This window comes from Scyliorhinus torazame, chromosome 2 (genome assembly GCF_047496885.1).
Source record: "Scyliorhinus torazame isolate Kashiwa2021f chromosome 2, sScyTor2.1, whole genome shotgun sequence".
In the NCBI taxonomy this organism is placed as follows: domain Eukaryota; kingdom Metazoa; phylum Chordata; class Chondrichthyes; order Carcharhiniformes; family Scyliorhinidae; genus Scyliorhinus; species Scyliorhinus torazame.
This window is the reverse complement of record NC_092708.1, coordinates 200,250,170-200,273,241: the sequence shown is the minus strand read 5'-3', so window position 1 is coordinate 200,273,241 and position 23,072 is coordinate 200,250,170. Positions and strand designations below refer to the sequence as shown.

At 48.0% G+C, this 23,072-nt stretch overlaps 1 protein-coding gene across 2 annotated transcripts in view; it reads right to left on the bottom strand.

Moving 5' to 3' along the window:
- Nucleotides 1-14,604: 14,604 nt before the first annotated feature.
- mdh1b (malate dehydrogenase 1B, NAD (soluble)) overlaps nucleotides 14,605-23,072 on the bottom strand; it is a 73,899-nt gene continuing 65,431 nt past the window's right edge. For both annotated transcript variants that reach the window (XM_072482583.1, XM_072482593.1), the window contains 3 exons: nucleotides 20,018-20,157; nucleotides 17,546-17,696; nucleotides 14,605-16,395 (listed from right to left, as the gene is read on the bottom strand). In XM_072482583.1, coding sequence (XP_072338684.1) covers nucleotides 17,586-17,696; nucleotides 20,018-20,157 — 251 coding nt within the window. In that variant the 3' untranslated portion in view covers nucleotides 14,605-16,395; nucleotides 17,546-17,585. The remainder of the gene's footprint in view (nucleotides 16,396-17,545; nucleotides 17,697-20,017; nucleotides 20,158-23,072) is intronic.

Sequence of the window (23,072 nt, the reverse complement as noted above, 5' to 3'; positions counted from 1 at the left end):
CTATGGCGGAGGCGGAAGAGACCCCCTCCACTGCGCATGCGCGGGGATGCCGTGAGCGGCCGCTGACGCTCCCGCGCATGCGTCGCACGGCAAAGTCATTTCCGCGCCAGATGGCGGGCGCCAAAGGCCTTTCCCGCCAGCCGGCGGGGCGGAAATCACTCCGGCGCAGGCCTAGCCCCTCAAGGTGAGGGCTCGGCCCCTCAAGATGCGGAGAATTCCGCACCTTTGGGGCGGCGCTATGCCGGACTGATTTGCGCCGTTTTTGGCACCGCTCGGCGGACATCGTGCCGATTGCGGAGAATCCCGCCCAAGATCCTCCATTCCCCATCATTATAACTTAACTTTTTTTGGTTCCATTTAAGCTTATTCCAATGCCTGATGTTTTAGGCGTCACCTATTCTTTGTTGATACTCAAATTAATTCTCAATAAAACACATTACCATCTGCAAAATCTTTGTTCTCTATCGGGGGTGTGATGTGATAACACAACAAAATTCTCTCATTTATTCCAAATTTCTCCAGCCTCTGCTTAAAATTTCCACATTTAATTGATGTCCCTGGGTTCCCATGAATCCACAATTAAACCTGATATCATGTAATTTAGGCTAATAGTCACAGACACAACTTCTGGGAGATTTAAATCAATTCTCTGTCTGCTGAAATGTTAACTTTTCTACAGAACCTAAAGGGACGGGGAGTGGGTGGAAATAATTTGGCACACAATTGTGTCACTTCATGTTGTTTAAAAGCTTCTCATTCCATTTTCTTCAATTTTGCTACAACTTCTTTTCTCCAGTTTTTTGTTTTTCCTTTAAACCAATTTCAAATGTTCATTACTTTGCCAAATTTGAAAGAAATCATAGAATCCCTACAATTCAAGGGGAGGCCATTCGGCCCATTTAGTCTGCACCGACCTTCTGAAAGCACACCCTACCTAGGCCCCGTGCCCCCCCCCCCCCCTGCCCTCCCCCCCCCCCCTCCCCCCCTCCCCCCCTCCTCCTCCCCTATCCCCGTAACCCCAACTAACGTTTTGGACACTAAGGAGGAATTTAGTTTGGCCAATCCACCTAACCTGCACATTTGTGGACAGTGGGAGGAAACCGGAGCACCTGGAGGAAACCCACGCAGACACGGGGAGAACGTGCAAACTCCACAGTCACCCCGCCACCCCCCCCCCCCAAACCCCGCTCCACCCAGTTTCTGCATAGTCCTACAATATTTTCCCCTGTTAAGTATTGATTCAATTCCTTTGAATTCCCATTGTTGCATCCACCTGAAAAGAGGGGTGGGGAGGGGGGGGGGGGGTTACTGGTGATACTTAGTGGTCCATATGACATGTCCACCTAGCAGCGGAAAGCCATGGGCCGCAGAAAATAGAAGGTTTCTTTGTATACTTACCTCTGTTGAAATATCCCAATGGAACTCCTGATGAGAGCCACCCCCTTTGGCCTGCAATGGGATGGCCTCTGCAGGCCCGAGCTTGGCGCAGAAAGAGTTTACCCATGCCTTCTTATGACAGGGCAAGATTTGGAACAGCAGTTTTAAAGTGAACACAGAGACAGCCCAAGGATCCACTGCTATTATTAAGGTATGCTGAAGCTTTTTTTAAATCATTTTTAAATTTCTTTTAAACAATTAATGCTATTGTTACAGGCTCATTTAAATTGTAATTTAAATTTTTCTATGATTTAAGGTGATTATTCAATATTTTAAGTGAACATAGGCTTTGTTATTTGTTTTAAATCTATGAAACTACTATTTCAATTGACAATATTATCTAACTTTGCATGTGACATGCTTAAAAGTATTCCTATGTTTTCATTTAGAACATGGCAGCTCAAAATTGGTTGTGAAGAGAAATCAGAACATCATGGATGATGCGTTGGGTACATGGTGCTCATATAGCTTAATAAATAAAGCAATTGCTAAAATAAAATCCAAGTTTCTGACTATAAAAGTTAAGAAAGGGAATAATGGTTGTTTGCCTATTCCGTTATTGACAGGAGTGGGCTGTTGTACCACCCACTTTTCTTATGCACGCTCATTTTTAAATTTGTTCTGTGCAGCTGGCCACTGACTTGATGTAAAATGTGTTTTGAAACTTCTGGTTTTTTTGATAGATATTTATCATTAGTATTTTTACGCCTTATTTACTTCAAATGTAACAGCCTCCCCGAACAGGCGCTGGAATGTGGCGACTAGGGGCTTTTCACAGTAACTTCATTTGAAGCCTATTTGTGACAATAAACGATTTTCATTTTTCATTTCATTTCATTTCATTTTCAAATGTTATTCAATTATAATTCTATATTTAAATGCTGTGTTTTGATACTTGAATAGGACATTTGTAAAGTTTAATAGGAAACATTTATTGACAAATATGTTATAAATACCATGTTAATCATTTTAATATTTCAGCGAGTGCGACACGGTGGTGGAGTGGTTAGCATTGCTGCCTCACGATGCCAAGGACCTGGGTTCGATCCTGGCCCCGGGTCACTGTCCATGTGGTGTTTGCATCCGTGTGGCAACACTAAATTGCCCCTTAATTGGAAAAGAAATGAATTGGGTACTTTAAATTTATTTTTAAAAGTTAACATTTCAGCTACAGTGTAACATTTTATTTAGTAACTATCTCAGCATCTCCAAATTTCTAGCAAAATATATTTTTTCACTTTAACACAATGATCAATAAAATATATATTTTTAACTCTAACACAACGGTTATTTGTCTTTTTGGAAATAGGGCAGGGAGGTGTTGGAGGCAAGGGAAAGGGAGCTGGAGGAAGGAGGAGTGTAGGGAGAGGGAGTGGAGGGAAGAAAGTGAGGAATGGTTCAATGTCCAAAAGCAGTAGCTGCCAGGCGATCGCGAGCTGCCCTTGCATCACCACGAGCCTGGGCTTCCTCACCTGCACCAGGAGGTACATCCACTTCAGGTTCCATGTTACCCTCTTCCAGCTCCTCCATTTCTGATGACAGGCCATCTTCCGGGTGAATGATCAGTCCATGCTGAAGGGCAAAGATGTGCAATGCACAACATACTACAACTGTCGTGAGTTGCATCTTCACTGTTAAGGCAGTGCAACAGTTAGAGTTCGGCTTCAGGTCTTGGCATCCCAGTGCTCCCTTCTGAAAGGGTCCTTCCTGATTGTTCCTGTTTACCCCTTTCTTTTATTTTTGCCATTACATTTTGATCATGGGTGATTTATGGACTTTTGTCTTTAAGGCAGCCTGTATCTTTAATTCAAGCAGAGGAAATCCATGGCCTGTGCCTTTAATGCAAGCAGATGATTTCAGTTACAGGAGAGATTAGTGAAGACTCAGTTTGACTGATTTGGCTGGTGGCCAATGAATTGGCCTAAAAGGTGGTGCTCTGCCTGGTAACAGGTGGTGATTGGATCAGTTCCCACTGAATTGATTCAGTGCCCTGAAGAGCTTTCAGTTTTGCTTTGGCAGCTCCCTGGGTCTTCTCTCTTGAGGAAAGGTTGGACATGTTGTGTTTGTATCAACTGGAGATTGGAAGATTGAGAGGTGATCCAGAGCTGAATTGCACCTCCCCTGGGGTCATAAAGCAGTTACAATTCAGTATTCCACACCATGCAAATTTATGCATGGCGTGGAATACGAGGGATTCCCAGGGAGTCCTGTCATCGAGCTACCATCTTGAGTGGGCGGCCCGATAGCGAGGTCCCCATGGCCTGCGCGCTCCCTCTGCATCGCAAATTGGCCCCAACCCCCCAAATCGCAAACCGTCCCCAGACCTTCCCACCACTGCATGGCAGCCACCATCCCCCCATCCCCAGATTGATTGGGTGCCCCCCCACCACCAAGTACAGGGGTGAACCAACCTGCACCCCCAGGGACCCTTGTAATAGGGGGCACCCCACAAGGACCCACCCCTGTAATAGGGGAAAGCCTCACAGGGACCTCTGTAATGGCGGACCCCCCAGGGACCCCTGTAATAAGGGGACCCTCCACAGGAACCCCTGCCTAAAGGGACCCCCTCCACAGATCCAGCCCCCACACAGATCCCCCTTCCAGAAAAGAAATTCTGCTTTTAGGACAAATTAGGAGAAATCTCTTCATCCGGAGAGTAGTGAGCCTGTTGAATTTGTTACCACAGAAAGTAGTTGAGGCAAAACATTGTGGGTGGGATTCTCTGTAGCTTGACGCCAAAGTCGAGAACAGCGATTGGACGGAGAATGGCTCCCGACGCCAAAATCGGGGCAGGCGCTGGTTTGATGCCGGTTGCCGATTCTCCGCCCCCTCCAAATCGGTGTCATCTGGACACGCGCCGCGTGCAGTCACAACCCCGTCGGAGTGGCATCAGCCAGCCCACCCGCGATGCTCCGCCCCTGGTGGGCCGAGCTCCCGACGGCGCGGGCCACGTGTGGTCCCAGCGATTGAGATCCTGGCGTGCTGGCTGCGGACAGTGTCCAGCGCCGCCACACTCGGCCGAGATCCGTGCAGCTGGCTGAGGGCTTCTGCTAGGGCTGAGGGGAGCGGTGGGGTGTGGCAAGGAGGTGGTCTGTGGGGTCGGGGTGGGCGGGTAGACGGCTGCGCCATTTTCTCCTGCGTGACCAGTACGGGTGTAGGTTTGCGCGGCTGCAGCTTGTGCGGCCCGGCACCCGCCAATTCTCCGTCCGTTTTCGGCACATTCCGTGGATGTTCCACGCGGTGTCGGTGCTAGCCCCTCACCAATACCGGAATCAGCGAGGGTTGCGTGCGGATTTTCCCATTGTGGAACACCACGTATGCTTCGTTGGCGCTGGCACAGCCTCAGAAACAGAGAATCCAGCCCTGTCTGTTTTCAAGAAGCAGTTAGATATAGCACTTGGGGCGAAGGCGGGGTGGGGGGGAAGATCATAGCATATGGGGAGTAAGCGGGATCGGGCTACTGAGTTGGATGATCAGCTATGATATTGAATGGTGGGAGGAGCAGGCTCAAAGGACCGAATGGCCTCCTCTTACTCCTATTTTCTTTGTTTCTATCTCTTGACACTATGAAGCTGATTTAACCAGTTGATTATTCCAGGAATTTACAAGCCGATGAGCTTTACGTCAGTGGTAGGGAAATTATTGGACAGGATTCTTCGAGTCAGGATTTACTCTCATTTTGAAGCAAATGAAAAATGAAATGAAAATCGCTTATTGTCACAAGTAGGCTTCAAATGAAGTTACTGTGAAAAGCCCCTAGTCGCCACATTCCGGCGCCTGTTCGGGGAGGCTGATACGGGAATTGAACCGTGCTGCTGGCCTGCCTTGGTCTGCTTTCAAAGACAGCGATTCAGCCCTGTGCTAAACAGCCCCTGCATTATGGATGCATTAACTAGAGGCGGCATGGTTTTGTGAAGGGGAGGTCGTGTCTCACTAACTTGATCAAGTTTCTCGAGGAGGTGATGAAGATGGTTGATGAAGTTAGGGCAGTGGATGTTGTCTACATGGACTTCAGTAAGGCCTTTGACAAGGTCCCTCATGGCAGACTGGTACAGAAGGTGAAGTCACACAGGATCAGAGGTGAGCTGGCAAGATGAATATAGAACTGGCTAGGTCATAGAAAAGAGAGGATAGTAGTGGAAGGGTGCTTTTTGTTTTTTAAATAAATTTAGAGTACCCAATTCATTTTTACCAATTAAGGGGCAATTTAACATGGCCAATCCACCTAGCCTGCATATCTTTGGGTTGTGGGGGCGAAATCCACACAAACACGGGGAGAATGTGCAAACTCCACACGGACAGTAACCCAGAGCCGGGATCGAACCTGCGACCTCGGCGCCATGAGGCAGCAATGCTAACCACTGTGCCACCGTGCTGCCCTCGGAAGGGTGCTGTTATGAATGGAGGGCTGTGACTAGTGGTGTTCTGAAGGGATCAGTGCTGGGACCTTTGCTGTTTGTAGAATATATAAATGATTTGAGGAAAATGTAACTGGTCTGATTAGTAAGTTTGCGGACGACACAAAGCTTGTGGAATTGCGGATAGCGATGAGGACTGTCAGAGGATACAGCAGGATTTAGATTGGTTAGAGATTTGGGCGGAGAGATGGCAGATGGAGTTTAATCTGGGCAAATGTGAGGTAATGCATTTTGGAAGGTCTAATACAGGTGGGAAATATACAGTAAATGGCAGAACCCTTTAGAGTATTGACAGGCAGAGGGTTTGGGAGTGCAGGTCCACAGGTCACCAACAGTGGCAAGGCAGAAGGAGAAGATGGTGAAGAAGGCATACGACATGCTTGCCTTCATTGGACGGGGCATTGAGTAGAACAATTGGCAAGTCATGCTGCAGCTGTATAGAACCTTAGTTAGGCCACACTTGGAATATAGTGTTCAATTCTGGTCGCCACACTACCAGAAGTATGTGGAGGCTTTGGAGAGGGTACAGAATAGGTCAACCGGGATGTTGCCTGGTAGGGAGTGCATTAGCTATGAGGGGAGGTTGGATAAATTTGATTTGTTCTCACTTGAACGACGGAGATTGAGTGCGACCTGATAGAAGTCTACAAAATTGTGAGGGGAATGGTCAGAGTGGATAGTCAGAAGCTTTTTCCTTGGAAGAGTCAATCACTAGGGCACATAGATTTAAGGTGCGAGGGGCAAAGTTTAGAGATGTGCGAGAGAAGGTTTTTACACAGAGGATAGTGGATGCCTCCAACTCACTGCTGGAGGAGGTGATGGAAGCAGGTACGATAGTGACGTTTAAAGGGCGTCTTGACAAACACATAAATAGGATGGGAATAGATGGATAAGGTTTTATGTTAGACGTCTTGGAGGGCCATAGGGCATGTTCCTGTTTCTTTGTTTTTTGTTCTTTGTCTGTGTGGTAATACCAGGTATTGCAGTACCTGAGAGGTGGACACCCATTGGCTAGACCTAGGAGTCTACCATTGGTCAACGTACGTAGCTCCGCCCTGAGAGGCGGGGTATAAGAACCCATGCCGTCCCAGCAACCTTCACTTTCTGTATCGGAGCTGCTGGGTACAGTTCTAGCTGATTAAAGCCGATTAGTATGACTCTCCTTGTTTCACGAGTAATTGATTGTGCATCAATTTAATCAGCTAGAACTTCTGAAAGGATGGACCTCCGCATCAAGCCGGAGTGCCTTCAGCTCAGTCCCCACGCAGACAACTCCGCTGGTACTTTTAAGCACTGGCTGGCGTGTTTTGAGAGCTTCATCGACACAGCCACCGACACCCCCACGGAAAGGCAGAAGATGCACCTTCTACGCTCCCGAGTCAACCCTGCAATCTACCCTCTGATCGAGGAGGCAGAGAATTATGCTGCAGCTATCGAGCTGCTAGAAGGACATTACATCCATCCTCTGAACCAGGTCTACGCCCGTCACCTGTTGGCAACTAGAAGGCAGAGCCCTGACAAAACACTGGAGGACTTCTATCGGGCTCTACTAGTGCTGGGCCGGAACTGCGGCTGCCCACCAGTCACGGGGAACAAGCACACGGAACTTTTAATTCGGGACGCTATCGTGGCAGGTATGTCTTCTCCTGACATCCGCAGAAGGCTCCTTGAAATGGACAGGCTGGGCCTCACTGAGGCACGGGCTCTGGCAGGGTCTATGGACGTTGCGTACAAAAACGCACTGGCTTTTGCTCCCGGGCGCACAGCACCCCCCTGGGCTGCGTGGCACCCCGTCGCGGCAGCCCCCCAGGCTTTCCCGCTAACCCCGCAGGCCTGCGCCGCTAGATGGCCCATTTTCACCGCCGGCCAACGCTGCTTTTTCTGTGGCCAAGCGAATCATCCCCGCGCGCGCTGCCGGGCTCGCACCGTCACCTGCAAAGGGTGCCGCAAGAAAGGCCACTATGTCGCGGTCTGCCAGGCCTGCGCCGTGGCAGCGGTTGCCAGCGACTATCATCAGCCTTTGTTCCAGGTCCCGGCCGTCCAAGGCCCACCGCCGCCCTCCTACCCACAGGCAATGTGCGACCCACGGGCGCGGCCATTTTGCCCCCCGGCCACCATGCTGGGTGGATGGGCACCGCCATTTTGTCCCTCACCTACGCCATCTTCTGTATCCCCGGACTCCATGTGCGACGCGTGGCTGACGCCATCTTGGATGGGGCCTCAGGCGCCCAGCACCGCCAACTCCACGCTGCCTGACCAGAACTCCTCCTTGCTACAACTGGTCTCCGTTACCCGGGACCGGCCTCAAGCCCCCAGCACTGCCGACTCCACGCTGCCTGACCAGACCTTCCCCTTGCTGCAGCTGGCCTCCGTGATCCTGGACCAGAGTCGGCCCCGGACGCTAGCGAAAGCCACCTCAACGATCGCTATCATCGGCCACGTGACGTCGTGCCTGATCGACTCCGGGAGCACGGAAAGCTTCGTCCACCCCAACACGGTAAGGCGCTGTTCCCTTGTCATCCATCCCGTAAACCAACGGATCTCCCTGGCCTCCGGGTCACACGCAGTGGAGATAAAGGGGTTCTGCCTAGCGAACCTCACTGTCCAAGGCAGGGAATTCCGCAATTTCCGCCTGTACGTTCTGCCGCACCTCTGCGCAGCCACACTTCTTGGGCTGGATTTCCAGTGCCATCTGAAAAGCCTGACTTTTAAATTCGACGGCCCTATTCCCCCCCTTACTGTCTGTGGCCTCGCGACCCTTAAGGTCGAACTGCCTTCCCTGTTTGCGAACCTCACCCCGGATTGCAAACCCGTCGCCACCAGGAGCAGAAGGTACAGTGCCCAGGACCGGACCTTCATCAGGTCCGAGGTCCAAAGGCTGCTGAAGGAAGGGGTCATCGAAGCAAGCAACAGCCCCTGGAGGGCTCAAGTAGTGGTGGTAAAGACCGGGGAGAAACATAGGATGGTCATCAACTATAGCCAGACCATCAACCAGTTTACGCAGCTGGATGCGCACCGTCTCCCCCGTAGAGCCGACCTGGTAAACAGGATTGTGCAATACAAGGTTTTCTCCACGGTGGATCTCAAGTCTGCCTACCACCAGCTGCCCCTCCGTCATGGGGACCGCCAGTACACTGCCTTCGAAGCAGATGGGCGGCTCTAACACTTTTTAAGGGTTCCCTTCAGTGTCACGAACGGGGTCTCGGTCTTCCAGCGTGAGATGGACCGAATGGTTGACCGGTACGGCTTATGCGCAATGTTCCCGTATCTTGATAACGTCACCATCTGCGGCCATGACCAGCAGGACCACGACACCAAACTCCGAAAATTACTCCAGACCGCGAACCTCCTTAATCTGATCTACAATAAGGAGAAATGCGTGTTTAGCACCGACCGTCTAGCCATCCTAGGCTACGTAGTGCGAAATGGAGTCATAGGCCCCGACCCTGAACTCATGCGCCCCCTCATGGAGTTCCCCCTCCCTCACTGCCCCAAGGCCCTAAAGCGCTGCCTCGGCTTCTTTAGCTATTATGCACAATGGATCCCTAATTACGCAATGTTCCACCCCTGATCCAGTCCACAACCTTCGCCCTGTCGACGAAGGCCCGCCAGGCCTTCTGCCGCATCAAAGCGGGCATCGCAAAAGCCACAATGCGCGCCATCAACGAGTCCCTCCCCTTCCAAGTCGAGAGCGACGCGTCCGACGTAGCTCTGGCGGCCACCCGCAACCAAACGGGCAGGCCCGTGGCTTTCTTCTCCCGCACTCTCCATGCTTCCGAAATTCGCCACTCCTCGGTCGAAAAGGAGGCCCAGGCCATAGTAGAAGCTATGCGACATTGGAGGCATTACCTGGCCGGCAGGAGATTCACTCTCCTCACGGACCAACGGTCGGTGGCGTTCATGTTCGACAATGCACAGCAGGGCAAGGTTAAGAATGACAAGATCTTGCGGTGGAGGATAGAACTCTCCACCTTCAACTACGAGATCTTGTACCATCCGGGAAGCTAAATGAGCCCCCTGATGACCTGTCCCGCGGCACTTGTGCCACAGCACAAGTGGACCGCCTCCGATCCCTCCACGAGGACCTCTGCCACCCGGGGGTCACTCGCTTTTTCCATTTTGTCAAGACCCGCAACCTGCCCTACTCCATCGAGGAGGTCAGGATCGTCACCAGGGACTGCCAAATCTGCGCGGATTGCAAACCGCACTTCTACCGGCCAGAGAGGGCGCACCTGATAAAGGCTTCCCGTCCCTTTGAACACCTCAGTATGGATTTCAAAGGCCCCCTCCCCTCCACCGACCGCAACACGTACTTCCTTAACGTGATTGACGAATACTCTCGGTTCCCATTCGCCATCCCCTGCCCAGACATGACCACAACCACCGTCATCAAGGCCCTCCAGGGTATCTTTACACTGTTCGGTTTCCCCACGTACATACATAGTGACAGGGGTCCTCCTTCATGAGTGACGAACTGCGTCAATTCCTGCTCAGCAAAGGCATTGCCTCCGGCAGAACGACCAGTTACAACCCCCGGGGAAATGGGCGGGTAGAGAGGGAGAACGGAATGGTCTGGAAGACCGTCCTGCTGGCCCTTCGGTCCAGGAATCTCCCAGTCTCCCGCTGGCAAGAAGTCCTCCCAGTGGCCCTTCACTCCATTCGGTCGCTGCTCTGTACTACCACAAACCAGACACCTCACGAACGTCTCCTTGTCTTCCCCAGGAAGTCCTCCTCCGGGACCTCGCTCCCAACCTGGCTAGTGACACCCGGACCCGTTCTGATGCGGAAACCTGACAAGTCGGACCCGTTGGTCGAGAGGGTCCACCTGCTGCATGCCAACCACCAGTACGCCTACGTAGCGTTCCCCGATGGCCGGCAAGACACGGTCTCCCTTCGGGACCTGGCGCCCGCTGGAGCCCCACGCGCACCCGCACCATTGCCCCCACCCCCACCCACCCCGCAGCACCTGACCGGAGGGTCAGCACTGCCGCCGCCCCTACTCAGCGCCGAACAGGCACCGACACCCCCTACAGGTGCCCCTCCCCCTGCCCACTTTTCACCCCAACAGCGCCGCCTAGGGGTGACGAAGCTGCTAGGGAGGAAGACACCATGTTCCCGGAGCCACAACTGCCGGGGCCTACACCAGGATCATCGCCGAAGCCCAGACGCTCCAGAAGGACGACCAGGCCACCCGATCGTCTGATTGCTGCACCATAAAACAATAAAAACTTTCTCTGTTACCCTCGACATCATGGTACCTGCAATACCTGGTCCTACCATGCAAAAGGCGACAGTAACACTGGCCATCACCCCGCTGGGTTCTTTTTTAACAGGGGGTGAATGTGGTAATACCAGGTATTGCAGTACCTGAGAGGTGGATGCCCATTGGCTAGACCTAGGCGTCTACCATTGGCCAATGTACATAGCTCCGCCCTGAGAGGCGGGATATAAGAACCCATGCCATCCCAGCAGCCTTCACGTTCTGTATCGGAGCTGCTGGGTACAGTTCTAGCTGATTAAAGCCAATTAGTATGGCTCTCCTTGTCTCACGAGTAATTGATTGTGCATCAATCTGGAAGCTGGAGAGCAGTCCAGACAGGAGCAGTGGGAAGCATTACAACTGTAATACTTAACTTGCAGCTTCACTTGTCTATTCCTGAATGGTGAGCAGCTGTGCCTGCATCTTGTTCCCATAGATCCATTGGCTGCAGACCATTCATAATTTTCCAATAGTAGTCTGATATTGATGGCTTCTACAAACCATCTGCAGCCTTGATTCATTCACCTCCCTTCATAGTTCAGTGGCATAAGTGGTGAAACCCCAATGTTTATAAACATTGACCATATCAAAGAGGGTGAAGTGAAATCATATGCTTGAGTGATTGGAATGCACTTAGTGCTTGGAATGCACTTATGTCTCTTTGTACACCTGCTCTTTCTAGGAAGTTTTTCATAGTTTAAAAAAACCCACTGTGAAATAAAAAGCAGTGAGACAGAGCACCCCGCCCTTCTCCGAAGGACGTCAGAACAGAGGAACGCCCAGCAGAAAAGAACTGCGATTCAAAGCAACACCTAATGGGCCCTGAAGAACTATAAAAGCAAACAAAGCTAATCCCTCCTTTGAAATAGCCTGGACTTGCCAATCAAGAGGCTTGTAAATTGAAATTGAATGTAAACAACGCAATTCGAAGAGCCAGGTTAAACAAGGCCAAGATGGTGCTTTACAACAATGCAGTTCAAAGTTTTTAGGCTTCTCAACAAGCCCAGAGGCTTGAAAAAGTTAAAGAGGAATGAAACTGAATGCGTAAAAAGGACTTCAAATGTTTCCAACACACCAGAGGAAAGACTTTTACCTTCATCTGGCAAATCTCTGAAACTGACATTTTGGGAGAGCCATCAAAGTTTTCAAAGCTATCGAGGGAAGACTTGCTACATGACCCCCATCCCAGGAAAGACTCCTGACCTAACTCCCTCCAGCCTCGCCCAGGTCCCCTGATGCTCACCTCCCCTGAAGGACCCTACCACCCTCGACACCCTAGAGGTGCGTGCAGAGAGGGCACTCACCATGTTGCTCCCCCTCTGTGTCCATGGCACCTGGTCCCAGCTTTTACGGACCAGTAGTGAATTGGACCAGGGTGACTTCCCACCACGGGGAGGGTGGTGAATACCGGGAGGCCACTTCATTAAACTTTAATCTCGCTAATGAGAATAAAATTAATGTAAATGAATTGTGATCGGGTTCTTGTCCTTTCTGGGCAAGGTTCTGATCACGCCAGGTGGAGCAGGCCGGGAGAATAGGAAGCTGATTTGCACCCGAGGCAAATCCAGTTTCAGGGCTCTCCACAATTCTCCCGCCATAGCAGGATTTGTGCCGGACTCAACTCGACCAGAGAATCGCCCCCATTATGTTTCAATTAGATATGGACAGTAGAATGCACTCCCCGCCTCGGAATGAATGTGTATCACTCACCTTTGCTGTTGAGACTGCATTAGGAAGGGTATGAATTGTCACCCTCTTGAGTCAGAGGGTTGTAGGTTCATTGTCCCACTCCAGAGTCCATGCTACAGGAACTAGTCAGACACACAAGCCATCATTTAATTAGATCCTGACTGATCTTTATCTTGATTAGATACAAAGCATATATCTCACTATCTCCCATGCTGAACTCCACCTGCCACTATTTTGTTTGTTTCCTTAATCTATCGCTGTCCCTTTGCAATCTTCTACTCCAATCTAGATTATTTACTGCACCACCTAAATTGATATCGTCATCAAACTTGGATAAATGGATCTCTATTTCTTCTTCATATTGTTATCAGCAGTTGAGAATAGAATCATAGAACTTACAGTGCAAAAGGTGACCATTCAGCCCATTGCGTCTGCACCAGCCCTTGGAAAGAGCACTCTACCCAAGCCCAAGCCCTAATCCCATAACCCAGTAACCTGACCTAACCTTTTGGACACTAAGGGGCAATTTAGCATGGGCAATCCACCCAGCCTGCACATCTTTGGATCGTGGGAGGTACCCAAAAGAAGCCCACACAGACACGGGGAGAAAGTGTAAACTCCACACAGTCACCCGACCGGAATGGAACCCGGGACCCTGGAGCTGTGAGGCAGCACTTTGCCACTGTGCTGCCTCAAAGTGTAGACATAGACATAAGACTAAATGTAAGAGATTTAGAAAAGAGAGCAGTTAGAGATGTTTTTTTTACTGGGTTTTAAAATTGTGGATGCATTACTGGTGTAAATGTAAATATTTATGAATGGAATAGGTGGCTGAAGGAAAAGGGAATAAAATGGAAACTGTGTGGGCAAATGGAATTAGGATCACCACTCTTGTGAAGTACAACCAGTCTGGGTGAGCTGTAGGGTCTTCTTCCGTGTTGTAATTTTCATTTTCTTGCACCAACATTTTGTAGAAACTCTAGATCCTGTGTAATTTCCTTTCCTCTGCTTTTACCACCTTTGAAACATTTCCCAGGTTTCCTGCATTAATGCTCCTCTTGTAGATATTATGGTTAGAGTTTTAAAGATGGAGAGCGATCAACGCTTGTCATCACGACAGTCCACGCCTAACACACCACATCTGTGCCATTTAATGCTCACTTGAGCGTTGCTGGGCCGCCCGCCCTTGGAAGGAAGTCCCGTTTGTGACAGCTGTCAACCAATCAGATTGGCCAACAGCTCTCCACTCTGGCCAAGCACAGTGCTGCAGTGGCCAGTCCTGGGACTGTTGGAAAGATATTGGGGGGGAGGGAGGGTAGGGAAAGCCTTGGGTGACCTTCACTTATAGGTAAACCCACTTCCTGCTCGACACGGAGAAAATAACTTTTCTCAGTTTCCTAACCTAACTGCACCCGCCAGCGTGAAAACTGAGGCAGGACAGGAAAAACTCTTAATAGGTGAAAGGGACTATTTCCCACCGGAGGCCCTCCTAACCAAGCGTGAAATTGCATCTGGGTTTGGGCAGGTAGGTTCTCGGGGGGAATCCCATCCATTCAATTTTACACCCATCACTGGCTCAGTGTAAAATTCTGCCCCATTCATTAGATGTCCTTTAGGGAAGGAAATCTGCTGTCTTACCCAGCCTGGTCCATTTGTGACTGAAAACCCAGAGCAACATAGCTGACTCTTAAAAATCCTCTGAAATTGCCCAGCAAGCTACCCAGTTGTATCAAATCCTTAATTTCTAGTCTGAAGGCTGCTGTCCAGGTAACAGAAATTAATTATAAGTATTTACACAGATTCAAGCGAAACAATTGATTTTATTATGTGGCAACAAAATAAAAAATGTGGACAGTGAACATGAATGCAAATCTATTGCCAAGTATTATTTCCAAGATACTAAGCAGGTTTTGTATTAAAGTAAGAATCTCTAATCTCAGTAGCTGTGACCAGAAAATCATTGTTGATTGTTGTAAAACGCCATTTGGTTCACTGATGTTCGTTAGGAAAGGAAATCTAGGGCTGGATTCACCAGTCCCCCAGTGGGTTTCTCTATTCCCACCATTGGTCAATGGGATTTGCCATTAAAGCCACCCACACTTCCAGGAAACCCGTGGTAAAAGAGAATCGCAACGGCCGGAGAATTTTGGCCCTGCTGTCCTTATCTGGCCTGGTCTACATGTGACTCCAGACCTACTGTAATGTGGTTGATACTTAACTGCCCTCTGAAATGGATGAGCAAGTTACTCAGTTGAAGGATAATTAGGGATGGGCAAGAAATCCTGACCTCGCTAGTGATGCCCAAAGCCCCATAAAAGAGTAAAAGGAAAAATCTAATTTAGTGGTAATAGCATTATTATGCCCCACTTTAAAATTCAGCCTGCAGAATAATGATTAACTAAAATTATTTTGGGCATTAACTTTGTCTCTATTGTTATTCAAAAGAATGCACTACTAAGATTGTATCTCAACTTGGGTTACTTCAGGATATGTTTGTCTAATTCTGCATCCAACAACTGGTTGATTGAGGCTGCAGAGGGAGAGGACAAATTTTCGATCAGTTTAAGACATGTGTGTGTGGGTGGTGTGTGTGGTGGGTGGGAAGTTGGCAGCATATCATTGAGGGTCTTAAAGTTATGAAAGGTTTTAATATTGAAGATTTGATCAAGATATTCCAAATGAAGACGTAATACTGGAGATCGTAGATAAGCAAAGGGTTTAGTTAAACCGTTAGATGTTACAATACTTTTTTCTTTCTCAGCTGGTTGTAAAATGGATTACTGGTGGTTATGCTAATGTTCTTTAAAATGAACATTATCTTTTCCAGAGGGAAGAGAACACTGTTGTTGATATTGAACTGATCTAGAATGTTTGATCTGGTTCGCTTTATCTGGACATACATTATAACCATAGCTTCCCGGTTGGTGCTTGTTTGATGCCTTCAATTGTCAGTTGTGAATGGCCCAGCATTTTCCCCTGAAACTGATTAAAGATCTTTTTGTTTCTCTCTGTTTCCCTACCTCCCCTGGACATTGGATCTCAATTGGTTAGTCAGGATGATGCATTCATTCTGTTGAGCATGGGGAGCAATGGTGAGTCTAGGAATCTTCTTGTTGTTCTCATAACTGTGTATGTTGATGACATCTTCAGGATAAGGTGCTTTGGACAAATGATTAAACCAAGTAGCACACAGAAGGTGAATCAATACAAATCAGCAAAATAATAAGATCATGAAGGGACATTGGTTTACAGTATTTCAAATGTCATTGGTCCCTCACACGCTCAGTTACACCTGGTACCTCACACGCTCAGTTACACCTGGTACCTGATGAAGTCATTGACAATCACCATTTCAACAAAAATATTCAAGAAAACATGAACAAATTTTAAAATATATATATTTTTTAAAGTGGTCTCAACAGCGAGACTCACATTTTGAAAGATGTCTCAATAGTGGGATATCTTTTTTAATAAAACAAAGTAACAGTTAACAATTGTGATTTCAGTGAATGCAGCCCTTTCCAGTCTGTTCCGTTGGGGGTCACATGTCGGGGAGTTGGAAATCAGTATAAATATGGTACAATTCACAGCCTGTAACAGATGAGAGAAGAACTTGAGAAATTCAACAGAAGGAAGCCAACCGACCCCAATCAAAGTTTTTAATGTTAACCTATTATCTTCAACAGACCCATAGAGCTAACCATAATGCAGCAACTGATGGCTGATTTCAGCACAAGCAGCATCCACCCAATGTCTGAGTGCTGTAGTGAAATCTCAGCTTGCTGCCAAGGAAGCTCAGACTGCTGCTATCATGGCACTGAATACAGGTGCACAAAGGGGCTCCCAAGGCATCACAGCAGTCTGTAATCCACTCTTCAACAGATCTACTCCCTTGAACCCTCTGCGGATATGGTCTCCTGCTGATAACTCTTCTCCAACTCTTCTACCCATACCCCCAGTCATGCGCAATGCCACGTGGGAGCCCTACTAGGCCACCCATGATTGGAAGCAACTGATTTGTGCAGAAACCAATCTTTTACAAGTTATCCAAAAGCACCCAAAATATGTTGAGTTGTATCAACCGCCAGAATAGATTATGCAGCAACTAACAAGTAGTTGATGATCTCTTTAAATAATGCTGGTGACTGGTTCTTCATGTTTTTGAATACTTGTGTATTCCGCTTTAGGAGGTGAGGAAAGGGTGTTAGCTGGAGCATGGAACACCAAAATGGCAGTGCTGGCATTAAATCGGCATTTCATACTGACTGATATCATGATCTGCTGACTCTTCCCACGGTGGTCGTGCACATGCTAACTCATTTACCAATATAGTGTCCAGTGTGCTTTGTGACAGAAGTCATTTTGAAACCTAAAGAAGCTTGTGGTGTCCACAAAAACAGGTCCTGCAGAGCCCACTTTCTCCCCACCCCCCGCAGTAATTGTGAGAGAACACAAGTCTACTGCCTGTTTTGTCATAATTCTAGACATTTGACAAAGTGTTGCACCTTGAGTGTTGGGCTGTTCTGTGGTCGTGGGGAACTAGCAGAACTTACCTCCTTTGTGTTGGGATGGGGTTAGGTTAAGTTACTGTTCATACTCCTATAGCATACACCTTCCCGAACTGAGGTGTTCTGTGATGGTTTTAGTGGAAAAGCCTCTTAAGCAACCTGAAATTCCTGTGATTTTCCTGAGTTCATATTCTTTTATATAAAGTGTCACTAAATGATTGACGGGCAGCTACCTATCTGGTTGCTGTTCTTCCCTATAACTGAATCCTCCTTTTAAAAAAAGACTGATCGTTTCTTATTGCTTTCTTTCTCCAATTGTAGATCTTGATCAGATGAAGATTCCAAGTCACTTCCCTCCACAGGATTGAAATTTAAACGTTGTTCCTATGGGGTGGGAGAAGAAAAGAGAAAAGAAATCGACTGAGTTCAAAGTTTGAAACAACATGATTTTGTAATTTGTTCACAGAGTGTAGGTGGTGGTGTCAAAATCAACATTTACTACTCTGCCGAGTTAATATGAGAAAAACATTCTTCTCGCAATTGTATCCAAGCCTTGCTGGGTTATTTTAGAGGACTGGCAGATTCCACAAAGGTAAGTCCATCTGCCCCACCCGAGTATTTCCTGGGTGGTTAAAAATTACCATTGACATAATTTTAAAAATCCTCACTCTTGTTTATAAATCTGTCTGTGAGGTTGTAGGCCCAGCTCTCATCACAACATGGTACAAATGCACTACTGTGCCTGCACTTAAATGTGAATGGAGAAGTACAGCTGAAATGGTAGGATTTTAAATGGAATAGAGGACCAGATGGACCCCGATGCACAGAAATGTAGGTAATTAAAACAACCAGCATTAGCTGATAAGGTGACAAAAAGCTCAATAGAATCCTTCATTTTGCATCTACAGGCAGAGAGAGAGTAAGAGAAAAAGAGAATAAGGGAAAAAGAGAGGGAAAGCAAGAGAGAACAAACAAATTAATGTGCTTTCATATAGCACCTTTCATGGCCTCAGAATGTCCGAGAGCATTTTACAGCCAAGAGTATTAGGGGATGGGGGAGCCTATTTGCACACAACAAACTCCCCAAAACACAGATGAAATATATATATTCTTAATTTAAAGTAACCAATTCTTTCATTTTCCAAAATAATGGGGAAATTTATCGTGGCCAATCCACCTATACTGCACAGCTTTGGCTTGCAGGGGTGAAACCCACGCAAACACAGGGAGAATGAGCAAACTCACAAGGACAGTGACCCGGGGCCAGGATCAAACCCGGGTCCTCGGCGCCATGAGTCAGCAGTGCTAACCACTGTGCCACCGTGCCAACACAAATGAAATAATGAGCAGATAATCTGTTTTAGTGATATAAGCTGGGGGATAAATATTAACCAGGGTTCCAGTAAGAACACTCCAGCTCTTGCTCAGATAGTGTGGTGAGATCTTTTACATCCTCCTGAGAGGGCAGATGGGCAAGGAGGCGATGCTAAATTTGTACAAGACCTTAATTAGTTCACAGTTGAAGAAGAGAAGATGTCTCAAGTGGAGGAAAGTGCTGGCACAGACTTCAGTACTAAATGGCCTAACTGCTGCCTACTTTCAACCTAATGGCCTGGCACAATGATATTATGGTATTGCAATTTGACATCGTCAAGCTCACGTAGTACTGGCCAAATGGGATCTGGCACAGGCACACGTATATGTTCAGAGCTTATGTACTGGTATTAGTGATGTATGTTAATTGTACAACTGCTTTACCCGTCTCCAATGCCAAAGAAATGCATCATGTATCTCCGCATCAATCAGTTTATTCTGCTCTTTAAAAATAGTTGTATCAAATAACAACAACTTGCATGTCCCAAGGCACTTTATGTTGGGTGGTATATGGTTAGCACTGTTGCTTCACAGTGCCAGGACCCCGGGTTCGATTCCTAGCTTGAGTCACAGTCTGTGTGGAGTCTGCACGTTTGGACATTCTGAATTCTCCCTCTGTGTACCCGAACAGGTGCCAGAATGTGGCGATGAGGGGATTTTCACAGTAATTTCATTGCAATGTTAATGTAAGCCTACTTGTGACACTAATAAAGATTATTATTATTACAGTAAGTTACTGGACAACATTTGTCTCAACGACTCATAAGGAACAATGAACACACGTAGCCAAAAGGATGACTGAAGATAAAAATAAATAAAAAGATTTGCATTTATAGAGTGTTTCTCACAACTACTGGATGTCTCAAAATGCTTTGCAGTTCATGAGGTACTTTTGGAATCCAGCCACTGCTGAAGTGCAGGAAATGGGACAATTTGTCCAGAGCAAGCTCCCACAAACAGCAATGTGATAATGACCAGATATTTGCTTTTTTGTGATGTGGATCTGAGGGATAAATATTGGTCAGGATACTGAACTAATGCTGTGAAATCTTTTACACCCACTTGGGAGAGCAGACTGGCCCTCTCATCTGCCTCTGCCAGTGCAGCACTCCCTCAGCACTGCACTGGAGTTACAGCTTTGGTTTTTGTGCTCAGGTTCTGGAGTGGCAAACAAACCCATAACCTTTTAACTCAGAGGTGAGAAGTACTGCCAACTGAACCATGGCTCATTCTGTACTGACACTGCACTGAGGTCCTCCATCAGGCTGATGTGGGATAAGGAGCATTTTGTCAGGCAAGGTCAAGTACATTTGTTGCTATTGAAAACTTACCAACTTCAGCTCTTGAGCAATGTACTTCAGTTTGTTTTTTGTCTCTTCACTGATCTCAAGCTGTGTCTGAATCACCCACTTTCCACCACAGAATCTAACTGGCATGGAGAAGATGATATCCGATGGAATATCGAATTCACCTGAAGCACAGGATCAAAATATAATGCATTTTAAAATATTTAGGTTCTTGCCTTGTAACAGCTGAATGTGACAGAGTCATGACTTTCATTAACCAGGGTTGCAGGGGAGGGAATTAATGACCTCTCATGGTGCACTACTTGACACATTTGTGTAAGAAAAAAATACTTTGGGGGGGGGGGGGGGGGTGTTGGCGGAGGGGCCCAGCGGGGGGCCCAGTTCCCAGTCCTGGCCGCCCTGAGGCCAGAAATGACCGCCTGAGATTAATGGACCTTTAAATTGAAGGTCAAATTTTCCATCCCGCCGGTGACAATTCCCATGTTGGGTGGAACCGGAAAGTTTACGCCATGCATTTATACCGCATCTGTCACCAACTCACATAATTTTGAAGCATTGATCAGCAAAGGAAGCACTTTTTAAAAGTCTAGTTACCCTTAACATAGAACATAGAAAATACAGCACAGAACAGGCCCTTCGGCCCACGATGTTGTGCCGAACCTTTGTCCTAGATTAATCATAGATTATCATTGAATTTACAGTGCAGAAGGAGGCCATTCGGCCCTTTGAGTCTGCACCGGCTCTTGGAAAGAGCACCCTAACCAAACTCAACACCTCCACCCAACACCAAGGGCAATTTTGGCCAATTCACCTAACCTGCACATCTTTGGACTGTGGGAGGAAACCGGAGCACCCGTAGGAAACCCACGCAGACACGGGGAGGACGTGCAGACTCCGCACAGACAGTGACCCAAGCCGGAATCGAACCTGGGACCCTGGAGCTGTGAAGCAATTGTGCTATGCACAATGCTACCGTGCTGCCCTTAAGAACAAATAAATCTACACTATATCATTTTACCGTAATCCATGTACCTATCCAATAGCTGCTTGAAGGTCCCTAATGTTTCCGACTCAACTACTTCCACAGGCAGTGCATTTCATGCCCCCACTACTCTCTGGGTAAAGAACCTACCTCTGATATCCCTCCTATATCTTCTACCTTTCACCTTAAATTTATGTCCCCTTGTAATGGTTTGTTCCATCCGGGGAAAAAGTCTCTGACTGTCTACTCTATCTATTCCCCTGATCATCTTATAAACCTCTATCAAGTCGCCCCTCATCCTTCTCCGTTCTAATGAGAAAAGGCCCAGCACCCTCAACCTTTCCTCGTAAGACCTACTCTCCATTCCAGGCAACATCCTGGGAAATCTTCTTTGCACCTTTTCCAAAGCTTCCACATCCTTCCTAAAATGAGGCGACCAGAACTGTACACAGTACTCCAAATGTGGCCTTACCAAAGTTTTGTACAGCTGCATCATCACCTCACGGCTCTTAAATTCAATCCCTCTGTTAATGAACGCGAGCACACCATAGGCCTTCTTCACAGCTCTATCCACTTGAGTGGCAACTTTCAAAGATGTATGAACATAGACCCCAAGATCTCTCTGCTCCTCCACATTGCCAAGAACTCTACCGTTAACCCTGTATTCCGCATTCATATTTGTCCTTCCAAAATGGACAACCTCACACTTTTCAGGGTTAAACTCCATCTGCCACTTCTCAGCCCAGCTCTGCATCCTATCTATGTCTCTTTGCAGCCGACAACAGCCCTCCTTACTATCCACAACTCCACCAATCTTCGTATCGTCTGCAAATTTACTGACCCACCCTTCAACTCCCTCATCCAAGTCATTAATGAAAATCACAAACAGCAGAGGACCCAGAACTGATCCCTGCAGTACGCCACTGGTAACTGGGATCCAGGCTGAATATTTGCCATCCACCACCACTCTCTGACTTCTATCGGTTAGCCAGTTTGTTATCCAACTGGCCAAGTTTCCCACTATCCCATGCCTCCTTACTTTCTGCATAAGCCTACCATGGGGAACCTTATCAAATGCCTTACTAAAATCCATGTACACTACATCCACTGCTTTACCTTCATCCACATGCTTGGTCACCTCCTCAAAGAATTCAATAAGACTTGTAAGGCAAGACCGACCCCTCACAAATCCGTGCCGACTATCCCTAATCAAGCAGTGTCTTTCCAGATGCTCAGAAATCCTATCCTTCAGTACCCTTTCCATTACTTTGCCTGCCACCGAAGTAAGACTAACTGGCCTGTAATTCCCAGGGTTATCCCTAGTCCCTTTTTTGAACAGGGGCAGGAACCCTTGTAGGCCTTAGTCTCTCACTTCAGTTGAGCAATGAAAATGAATCTGCTCCCAAAGTCAGGGACAGTGCCTGTTCTGTATGGTACCCACAGCCAGGGATAATGGGCCGCAATTTCCTTAGAGTATAAATCAGAATCTGATTGCCACTCCGTACCCACTTACATGCGCCAAATGTCTTACGTGCCTGCCTCGCCTAACCTTCCGACCTGGGCGAGATCCAGGGCACAATCTTGAGCCCGCACTCCCCATTTGGCGTCAGTGGCGTGGACGGAAAATCACGCGAGAATCGGAAAACGTGATTCTCGCCGGACAGATCACGTTACCTGATTTTCCCTGACCCTCGCCAACAGCATCACACGATTCACACCCACAAAGGGCACAGACCTTAGTTGAATAAATTTGAATTGATTTCAATATTATTAGCGGCCTCTCCGCCAAATTATCCCCAACATGTTTGGCCAGGTGTGAGGTAGTCGAGGGTATCCCTCCAGGGACGTGAAGGTATATATAGCCACGGGGGGAGGGGGGGGGGGGGGGGGGGGAGCATGCCATCGGAGCTGCCCCAGCACAGTTCCATTTAGTACCAACCCCCTCAGTATTCGTGCTCCCCCCATCTACCAGACACCAATGCCACCCCCCTCAAACAGCGCTCCCACTAGGGTCCTCCCCTTGGCACTGCCTCAGCACATGTTGGCACTGTCAAATTGGCGTCTGGTAGACGGGGGAAGCATGAACACTGAGGGGGT